This window comes from Nycticebus coucang, chromosome 13, assembly GCF_027406575.1.
Source record: "Nycticebus coucang isolate mNycCou1 chromosome 13, mNycCou1.pri, whole genome shotgun sequence".
NCBI lineage: Eukaryota > Metazoa > Chordata > Mammalia > Primates > Lorisidae > Nycticebus > Nycticebus coucang.
Window position 1 is genome coordinate 5,457,617 of NC_069792.1, and position 11,321 is coordinate 5,468,937.

Below are 11,321 nucleotides of genomic sequence, written 5' to 3' on the forward strand. Positions count from 1 at the left end.
AGCAATATAACATGGTACAGCCACTTTGGAAAATAGTCTGGCAGTTCTTCGAAAGGTTAAACATGGTTACTATATGACCTAGTATAATAATTCTACCCATGGGGTGGCGCCTGTGGCTCAGTGAGTAGGGCACCGGCCCCATATACTGAGGGTGGCGCGTTCGAACCCAGCCGCGGCCAAACTGCAACAACATCAACAGCAACAACAACAACAAAAAAATAGCTGGGCACTGTGGTGGACGCCTTTAGTCCCAGCTACTCGGGAGGCTGAGGCAAGAGAATCGCCTAAGCCCAAGTGCTGGAGGTTGCTGTGAGTGGTGACGCCACGGTACTCTACCAAGGGCGACAAAGTAAGACTCTGTCTCTAAAAAAATAAAAAATAATAATTCTACTCCTAGATACATACCCAACAAAAACAAAAACACACATCCACACACACTTACATAGGAATATTCTTAGCAGCATCATAACAGCCAAAGGATAGAAGCAGCCCAAATGTCTACCACATGATGAATAAACAAAACGTGGCACTGCACGTCCACAGTACTGCATTCCACGAAATCAAGGGAATGATGTGCTAATCCGTGACCTTTAAAACATTACTACCAAGTAAAAGAAGCCAGTCATACAAACCATGTGTTACATGACTTCACTAATACACAATTTTCAGAATAGGCAAATACTGAGACAGAAAGTACATGAGCAGTTGTCAGGTGAGTTTGAGAGACTGGTTGGGGACGATGGGGGTTGAATGGGGACTGACTGCTTAATGGGCACAAGGTTTCTTTTTGGAGTGAAGAAAATGTTCTAGAAGTAGGCAAGTTTTAGTATTTATAGCCAAATACTAAAACTCACTGATTTAACAGCTGACCCTTGAACAACACAGATTTGGACTAGAATATCCACTTACAAAGGATTTTCTTCCACCTCTGCTACCTCTTAGACTGCAAAATCAACCCCTCCTCTTACTCCTCCTCCTCAGCCTGCCCAAAGTGAACATGAGGACCTCCATGATGATCCACTTGCACTTAATAGTAAGCATATTTTGTCTTATGATTTTCTTATTAACATCTTTTCTCTAGTGTTAATCTACTATTTACATTATCGGTAAGGCTTCTGGTCAACAGTAGGCTATTAGCAGTTAAGTTTTTAGGGAGCCAAAGGTACACCTGGAGTTGTGACTATGGAGGGGGGCAGGATTATTCCAAAAGTAAACGTGTAGGCTAGACGAGGTGGCTCACACCTGTAATACTAGCACTCTGGGAGGCTGAGGCAGGAGGATCCTTGGAGCTCAGGAGTACAAGATCAGCCTGAGCAAGAGTGTGACCCCTGTCTCTATTAAAAATGGAAAATCCAGGGAGGTGCCTTTGGCTCAGTGGGTAAGGCACCAGCCCCATATACTGAGGGTGGCAGGTTCAAACCCGGCCCCGGCCAAACTGCAAGAAAAAAATAGCTGGGCGTTGTGGCAGGCACCTGTAGTCCCAGCTACTTGGGAGGCTGAGGCAAGAGAATCACCTAAGCCCAGGAGTTGGAGGTTACTGTAAGCTGTGACACCATAGCACTCTACTGAGGGCGATAAAGTGAGACTCTGTCTCTCCAAAAAAAGGAAAATCCAGCCCGGTATAGTGACCTGCTCCTGCCTTAAGCCCAGGAATTTGAGGTAGCTGTGAAGTGGGCTGACACCATGGTACCAGCCTGAGGCAACAGAGTGAGACCCATTCTTTAAAAAAAAAAAAAAAGTTAACCATGCTTTAAAAGAATGTGTTTTATTGTATATCTATCTCAATAAAGCTATTGATAAATTATACAGTCATTCTAAACCTTTATATTAATTAATCTAACTCAGATATAGATACCAAAGTTTTGTTGTAGCTGTTTTTTTGTTTTTTTTTTTTTCTGAGAGTCTCATTTTGTCACCCTCAATAGAGTGCCATAGCATCACAGCTCACAGCAACCTCTAACTCTTGGGCTTAAGTGAGTCTCTTGCCTCAACCTCCCTGGTACCTGGGACTATAGGCGCCTGCCACAACGCCCAGATATCTTTTTTAGAGATGAGGTCTCGCTCTGGCTCAGGCAGGTCTCAAACTTGTGAGCTTAAGCAATCCACCCACCTCACTTCCCAGAGTGCTGGGATTACAGGCAGGAGCCACCTTGCCAGATATAATAGGACTGAGAAATGTAACTTTTTTTTTAGACAGGTCTTGCTCTGTCACCCAGCTGAAGTGCAATGGTATAATCACAGCTCACTGCAACCTCAAACTTCTGGGCACCAGAGACTGTTCCACCTCAACCTCCCAAATAGCTAGGACTAGTGGAGCCACCACACTTGGCCTTTTTTTTTTTTTTTGGTAAAGGCAAGAGTCTATGTTGCCAGGATTGTTGCTAAACTCCTAGCTTCAGGCAATCCTTCCCCTAGGGACCCATACAATGCTGAGATTACAGGCCTGAGCCACCAGGCCAGAAATGTAAATATTTAAGGTGCCCCAGTACCCCTAGGAAATGTTAACATCGAATTAAATTTCTCTCCCTACAATTTAATTCCACTCACCCTTGAGCCTTCAATGAAAAAAATAAACCTGAACACTATCCACAAAGTTTTGAAGTTCGTGAAGAGATTTATTTATTTATTTTTAAGCAACAGGATAGAGTTTTATTGGCAGGGAGAAAGATTGATAAACATGATAAGCAAGGCAGAGCCCATAGCTCAGTGGGTCGGGCGCCGTTCACATACAGGGAGGCTGCCTGGTTCTAACCCAACCCGGGCCAGCTAAAATCAACAATGACAATGCAACAAAAAAATAGCCAGGTGTTGTGGCGGGTGCCTGTAGTCCCAACTACTCGGGAGGCTGTGGCAAGAGAATCGCTGAAGTCCAAGAGTTTGAGGTTGCTGTGAGCTGTGATGCCAAGGCACTCTACCAAGGGTGACAGAGTGAGACTCTGTCTCAAAAACAAAACAAAACATGATAAGCAAAAGAGGACAAATAGAACAGGAGGAACAGAACCTACAGCAGCAGACAGGGGAATCCAAGTGAGAAGCACTCATGAACTTCAAAAGTTTTTTTTTTTTGTTTGTTTGTTTGTTTGTTTGTTTTTGAGACAGAGTCTCACTTTGTCGCCCATGGTAGACTGTCATGGCATCACAGCTCACAGCAATCTCAAACACTTACATTTGAGAGTGTAAGACTGATTTAGTGTAAGACATGATTTTCTTGCCTCAGCCTCCCGAGTAGCTGGGACTACAGGCACCTGCCACAACACTTGGTTAGTTTTTCTATTTATTTATTTATTTATTTATTTTTGAGACAGAGTCTCACTATTTCACCCTCAGTAGGGTGCTGTGGCATCACAGCTCACAGCAACCTCCAGCTCTTGGGCTTAGGGGATTCTCTTGCCTCAGCCTCCTGAGTAGCTGGGACTACAGGCGCCTGCCAAAACACCCGGCTATTTTTTGTTGCAGTTTGGCCGGGGCCGGGTTTGAACCTGCCACCCTCGGTATATGGAGCCGGCACCCTACTCACTGATCCACAAGCACTGCCCTCAAAACTAAGTTCTTGCCTCCTTCCTCCTTTTAAACAAAGATAATCACAGGTTATTTTTTAGCTCTTATTTCTTCCTAAGCACTGGTAACATTTTATATTCACTTAATCTTTACTAAACTACTTCAAATTTACTATCAAGAAATTTTCTAGAGATGTTAAGGAACGTCCCTAAGATCACACAGCAAAAGTTCAGAACAGCCAAGACGCAGATCCACAAGTCAAAATGACAAGAAAAAAGGTTAAGTAAAAATCAGTTAATACCTAAAAATCTGGCATTACCTTCTGTGGTTCATTGTGGCCTAGAAAAGTGTAGTTGTAAAACTGCTAAAAATGCTGAGATCAAATACACACCTGGGACAACATTCTGGGTAGAACTGGGGTCAAGATAATGACCTGAGAGTATTTAGGGAAACCTGGCTGCCACAGGCTGCCGCAGAACGCCAAGTACATACCCTTGCTTCCTGGTTTTATGTTCCCATGATCATTCAAAAGGAGACATAAAGGTCTCCTAAAGAGAGATTATAGCTTAACACAGCAGTACCAGCTTTGGAGCAAAACAGATTTAGATTTGCATCTTCATTTGGCCACTTACTAGCTATTTGGCTTAGGATAATTCAGTTAACTTTCTAAATACAGTAGAATCTTCATAGTTGACAACCTCCTTAAGTTGACCTAATTTTCACAGATGGGACATGTACCACATCCATGTATCATCAGTATAGTAGGCCTGGGTCCTTATGTTGACCACCTCTATCTGTTGACGATTTTGTTACAGTTCCTTGGGTGGTCAATTTACAGAGGTTCCACAGTTAACTCATTTTTATTTTGCAAAGCTGCCTGAAGAATAAAAGAGATAAAGTAAGTACTCAGCAGAATATCTGGCTTAGAGTAATAGCTCAATCATGGTACACTTATGGTTTTATTAAAACCAAATGATATCCAGTAACAGTAAATTTGTCAGTTAAGATAACTATTATTCTTCAAATTTTACATTTACATAGAACAGATACATTATTTAAAAAACAGCGCATGAAAGAAAATTTGAAAACCACAGAAAAAAAGAGAAACAAATCTACCATAATCCTACAACTCCCAAAACAACTATTAAATTACTGAACACTTAGAAAGTATTCTCTCTTCCCAGGAGAGGAAAGAGGTGTTATTCTGACCATTTCCCTTTCTCTGTATTTCATCAGCCTGTTTGAATGTCTAGAGGACAGGAAAATGAAAAGGAAAAAAGTAAAAGAACCAGTCAGTTTTTACTCTTCTTTTTGGGGTAACAAGTTTTCATTACTGTTAACAGAAAACTTAGATTTTAGAAGAAAAAATAAATTTGAGGATTATCTGTAGAGTTTACAGTCATTCTCCACCAGACTCATTATAAAGATCTGTTGATAATTTGAGACCTGCAGATGCATACATACTTACCTTTTCCATACCTGCCCACTAAGAAATTACTTACTTTAAGAAACACCGATGACGAACCAGGTGTGGTGGCTGACACCTGTAATCCTAGAAATTTCAAAGGCCGAGGAGGGTCGATTGCTTGAGCTCAGGAGTTCCAGACAAGATTGAGCAAAAGTGAGACCCCACCTCTACTAAAAATAACAAAACTAGCCAGGTGTGCTGGCAGGTGTCTGTAGTCCCAGCTACTCAGGAGGCTGAGGCAGGAGGATTGTTGCTGTGAGCTATGATGATGCCCATGACATTGTACTCAGGGACAAAGAATAAGACTGTCTTAAAACAATAACAACAAAAAACCTGTTATGGTCAGGCGTGTAGCTCAAGCTTGTAATCCTAGCACTCTGGGAAGCTGAGGCAAGAGGATCCTTTGAGCTTTGGAGACCAGCCTGAGCAAGAGTGAGACCTATCTCTACAAAAAATAGAAAATTAGCTGGACCTCACAGCAGACAACCGTAGTCCCAGCTACTCTGAAGGCTGAAGCCAGAGGATCACTTGAACCCAGGAGTTTGAGGTTGCTGTGACCTAGGTAGATTTCAAGGCACTCTAGCCTCAACAGAGTGAGACTCTGTTTCCAGATTGAAAAAAAAACAAAACCTATTACAAGGAAAGAAGGAAAGAAACACCCACAGTTTTATATGATTAAAAGATAAACATTATAGCCTAAGTTAGAGAAAAAAATTACCAAACAGGTGGGTTTTCTTCCCTAGCAGCTTCTACTATGAAAGTCTGGGGCTATCCAGGCAGAGAGGAAACATTTCCAGTTTAAACAAAATAACAGAAATATTCGACCTATCAAATAACCAGAACTCATCACCTGCTGTAGAGAATGAAAAGCCTGTTATCAACTGGAAAAATAAAGGGCACAGGAATTTTTTTTTTTTTTTTTTTTGAGACAGAGTCTCACTTGCTGGCTCTCAGTAGAGTACCGTGGCATCATAGCTCAATAGCAACCTCTAACTCTTTGGCTCAAGCAATTCTCTTGCCTCAGCCTCCCAAGTAGCCGGGACTACTGGCATCTCCCACAACGCAGGGCTATTTTTAGAGATGGGCTCTTGCTCTTGCTCAGGCTGGTCTCCAACCTGTGAGCTCAGGCAAATCCAAATGGTAGGATTACAGGCATGAGCCACAGCGCCCGGCCAATATTTTATTTTATTTATTTATTTTAAGAGACCGAGTTTTACTTTGTCGCCCCTGGTACAGTGCCGTGGCATCACAGCTCACAGCAACCTCCAGCTCTTGGGCTTAGGTGATTCTCTTGCCTCAGCCTCCTGAGTAGCTGGGACTACAGAGGCTCACCACAATGCCCGGCTATTTTTTTGTTGCAGTTTGGCCAGGACGGGTTTGAACCCGCCACCCTCAGAATATATACGGCCAATGCCCTACCCACTGAGCCACAGGCGCCGCCCCAGTATTTTATTTTTTAAGACAGAGTCTTAGTCTGTTACCCTGGGTAGAATGCCATGGCATCATCATAGCTCACAGCGCCTAATCCTTCTGCCTCAGCCTCCCTGGTCGCTGGGACTAAAGGCATCCAATACTAGGCCCAGCTATTTTCTCTATTTTTATTTTTGTTTTTTATTTAGACACAGTCTTACTTGTCGCCCTTGGTAGAGTGCCCTGGCATCACAACTCACAGCAACCTCAAACTCCTCGACTCAAGTGATTCTCTTGCCTCAGCCTTGGAGTAGCTGGGACTACTACAGTAGCCACCACACCTGGCTATTTTTTTTTTTTAAGAGATGAGGTCATGCTATGGAACTCCTGAGCTCAAGCAATCCATCCACCTCTGCCTTCCACCTGCTAGGATTACAGGCGCGAGCCACTGTGCCCGGCCCAGGAAATATTTTAAAAGGCAAAAATTGCAAATACATATTAACAAGCAAGATACAAAATTAAAATGCTGGAGCAATGCACTTGTTAAAGGAAAAGAAACAGGATGCTTTAAGTCTTAAGCATTTAATGTTAACACTAATTTGCAATCTGGCTGTTACACGGAAAGAATGCTGTTGGGTAGAAAATCTGGTTCTGGCTTAATGCAAGCGATATAGTATTTATTAGAAGTACGAATACTTAGTCTCTCTGACTTAGTCTCTTAATGTGTAAAAAGGGTACACTTTATGTACCCACAGCTATGTTGTGAGTCACAAAGAATATTGGGCAGATTCTTTAAACCTCTAAAGTGTGGCACAAATCAGAGCACCCCTTTCACATTAGTTTGATGTGGAATTTATTTCATAGATGGATAGTAAAGTATTTCAGGTACATTGGTGATGAAAATGTGCTGAACACGGTGGAGCAAATTCAGATGAAGACAATCATAAAGTTTAGGTGAAAACAGGTGAGTCTGAAGGCATTGAAAGTGACCATACAAGGGCAGCGCCTGTAGCTCAAGGGATTAGGGCACTGGCCCCATATGCCAGAGGTGGCGGGTTCAAGCCCAGCCCCAGCCAAAAACTGAAAAAAAAAAAGAAGAAGAAAGTGACCATACAGGTGGACAAACTGTAGAAACAGATTGATGACCTCGAATCACAAGAGAACACGTTCACATAAACACACAAGAAAATGCCCCCGAATTTAAGTGTAAACCACTTAGTACTGAGGAAATGACATTAGTCCAAATCCATCTACCTGAGCACGCTAGTTAGTGCGTGTGCTTTAGCTCTTTTGTACGTGACGACCCCACAAGATCCACTTTTTAAACATGTTCGTTAACTTGCCAAGAGACTAACCTATTTTATCTTTTTAACTTCTAAGCAAATCCGTAGCGTAGATGAGATAACCAAGTGGATCTTTATTTTGCCTTCTTCAAAAATAAGATCTAGGAGTTTTTATCTTATCAGCCTGATGTCTAAAACCGATCACAAACCTCTATTGGGTGCTATTTCTAATTGTTAGCCACGGATCACAGAAAAGAAAGCTTTCTTTCGAATACCTAAAGCTTTCTACGCTCTTCTGTTCTGAAGCAAAATAAGCGAGGTCTTGCTACTACGGAAGTTTAAAACCGAAGCAGAACGTGCTCTAATCCTTTACTCGGTTTATAACGCTGCAACAAGGACGGACCTGAAACACCGAGACCGAGTCCGAGCGCCGGTGGCCTCGGTGCCGACCCGGGGAACGCGGCACCGACATGCCCCGGCCCGGACGCCGACCCGGAGACGCGGTACCGGCCTGCCCCGGCCCGGACGCCGACCCGGGGGACGCGGCACCGGCTGCCCCGGCCCGGACGCCGACCCGGGGGACGCGGCACCGACATGCCCCGGCCCGGACGCCGACCCGGGGGACGCCGTACCGACCTGCCCCGGCCTGGACGCCGACCCGGGGGACGCGGCACCGGCCTGCCCCGGCCCGGACGCCGACCCGGAGGACGCGGGCGCGCGACCCGCCCGGCTCGTGGAACCGCAGGGCTGCAGCGGAGCGGGCAAAGCAAGGGTCAGAGGAGACCCCTCCGGCCAGACCCGGCCTGCCGCCCGCCACCCGGCCTCTGCCGGCCCGCGCCACCCCCCGCGCTCACCGCGTTCTTCTTCTGCACCATCTTGTCCATCTTCTTGGCAATGCGGACCACCTCGTCCTCCATGGCTCCGGAGGTCTTCCTCGCGCCTAGCCTGCTGGGCGAGGGAGGTGGGAGAAGCTACGGCAGAGAAGACGGAAGAAAGCGAGCCCCGGATGTCCGCAAGTCCCACCACCCGGGCCTAGGCCCTTCCTCACAAACCAAGCCCGCGGCGGCGGCAGCGGCGGAGGCTCCTCCCCTCGCAGGTGACGCCAATCGAACTCCGCGCGCAATTCGCAGGCACTACCAATAGATTGCAGATCGCTGGGATGCCGCGAGCCGAGGCTCCCGCCTGGCGGGCTGCGGACCCAGCGCTGGCGGGCGAGTGAGTGGTAGTTAGCCGGCTGGGCTTCCTGCCCGTGGGCGGTGGAGGGCCAGCAGGTTCCGCGGCGCTGCCGCCCCCAGATCCCTAGGGACAACCCGGAGGTTTGGAACCTCCTGAGGCCTACGAAGCTGCAAACACTTTCTGATTCGGAGAATGGAACTTCGGCGGACTTTATACTCTGGAACCCGCGCTCCTTCTCCGCGCTAGAGGGCAGCAGTGAAAAACCGAACTCCCTGGCTTGGCGCCTATGGCTCAAGCGGCTAAGGCGCCAGCCACATACACCAGAGCTGGCGGGTTTGAATCCAGCCTGGACCCGCCAAACAACAATGATGGCTGCAACCAAAAAATAGCCGGGCGTTGTGGCGGGCGCCTGTAGTCCCAGCTACTTGGGAGGCTGAGGCAGGAGACTCTCTTGAGGCCAGTAGTTGGAGGTTGCTGTGAGCTGTGATGCCACAGTACCCTACCCAGGCCGACAGCTTGAGGCTCTGTCTCAAAAAAAAGAAAGAAAGAAAGAAAGAAAGAAAAACCGAACTCCCATCCCCTAAACAGCCCATTAGTAGACGGATTTCATTGTTTTCAGCGTTTCTTATTTTTATAAATTTCTTTAAGACAAAGTCTCACTTCCTTGCCACAGATCGAGTGCTGTGGCGTCACAATTCACAGCAACCTCAAACTTTGGGGCTCAAGTGATCCTCCTGCCTCAACCTCTCGAGTAGCTGGGACTACAGGCGCCCGCCGCAACGCCCGGCAATTTTTAGAGACGGGGGTTTCATTCTGGCTCTGGCTGGTAACGAACCTGTGAGCTCTGCAATCCACCTGGCGTGAGCCACCTAGGTGGCCACTGTATTTCATTTTTAAATAATCTTTTCATAATTGAATTTGCTGGTCCTAAGGTTATTTGTTGAGATTTTGTCAATTTTTATAAATATGTGTCCTGAAAAAGTTTGTATTCTAGAAAACAAATACAGAGTTCTACATAGGCCCATTAGCTAGAAATTGTATTAGTGCAATATTGATAACCCTGTTTGCTAATTGATGCATCAGTTAATAAGCATGTAAAAAATTCCCTTTAAATTCAGTGGCACAGGTTGGTAACCAGCCAGAGCCACAAACCAATGGGGGGTGGTCCCAGACATGCGAAAGCAAACTGTCCCTGACCACCGTCCTGTACTGGTAGGCGACTTAAGGTTTGGATTTATCCAATTTATTCTAATAATCCTGTCTTTTGGAGGTTTTTCCCAAAGAGTCAGGTGATTGTCTTTTTGTACTGTGGTAAATGAAATACACACAACCCCAAATTTACCATTTTATTTATTTATTTTATTTATTTTTGAGACAAAGTCTCACTCTTGCCCTGGGTAGAGTGCCTTTGCCTCCTGGTAGCTCACAGCAACCTCAAACTCTTGGGCTCAAGTGATCCCCTTGCCCCAGCCTTCCTAAAGCAGAGGCTACTGGCATCTGCCACAACGTGGGCAATTTATTTAGAGATGGGGTCCTGTTCTTGCTCAGGCTTGTTTCTAGCGCCTGAGCTCAGGTGATCCACCCACCTCTGCCTCCCAAATTCTAGGATTATAGGTGTTAGCCACCATGCCTGGCCTCAGATTTACCATTTTGACTATGTTAAAATTCAGTGGCATTTCAGACAGTAACGATGTGTACAACCATCACCACTAGATAGTTCACAAAAGTTTTCTAAAAACTGGGCAGTGTCTGTGGCTCAAAGGACAAGGGTGCTGGCCCCATATGCCGGAGGTGGGGGGTTCAAACCCAGCCCTGGCCAAAAACTGTAAAAAAAAAAAAAAAAAATGGGCAGCGCCTGTGGCTCAAGGAGTAGGGCACTGGTCCCATATGCCGGAGGTGGTGGGTTCAAACCCAGCCCTGGCCAAAAACCACAAAAAAAAGAGTTTTCTAAAAACTTACATCGCCTCCAAAAGACAACCTGTACCAATGAAGCAGTCACTCCTCATTCTCTTCTCCCGGAAACTTGGCAGCTACTAATGTGCATTCTATCACTGTGGCCTAGACTACTGTGAACACTTCACATAATAGCCTGTATTGGGCATAAGAGTTGTTTCCACCTACCTTTCACTATTCACATTTTCACTCTTATGAATAGTGCTGCTGTGTATGGACATTGCTGTACAGGTGTTTTGTGTGAACACCTGTTTTAGGGGTTTTTTGTGTGTGTACCTACAAGTGGAATTGCTGAGTCATACAGTAATTCTATATTCAAATTTGAGGAACTACCAATCTGTTTATAACAGCAGCTGCACTATTTTGCATTCCCACCCACAGTGTAATAGGGTTAAAATTTCTCTACATCAATAATTGGTTTTGTCCATTTTTAAAATTCTAACCACCCTAGGGAGTGTGAAGTGGTATCTCACTGTGGTTTTCATTTGCCCTTCCCTAGTGACTAATGGTGTTAAGCATATTTTCATGTGGTT

General features: G+C 45.5%; 1 protein-coding gene across 2 annotated transcripts in view; it reads right to left on the reverse strand.

Moving 5' to 3' along the window:
* The window catches only part of TCEA1 (transcription elongation factor A1), a 59,940-nt gene extending 50,892 nt beyond the window's left edge, over window positions 1–9,048 (reverse strand). Inside the window, exon 1 of one of the 2 annotated variants that reach the window (XM_053558829.1) lies at window positions 8,514–9,048. In XM_053558829.1, the coding sequence (XP_053414804.1) occupies window positions 8,514–8,576 (63 nt within the window). In that variant the 5' untranslated portion in view covers window positions 8,577–9,048. The remainder of the gene's footprint in view (window positions 1–8,513) is intronic. The other variant, XM_053558827.1, reaches the window with a different exon arrangement.
* Between the last annotated feature and the right edge of the window lie 2,273 nt (window positions 9,049–11,321).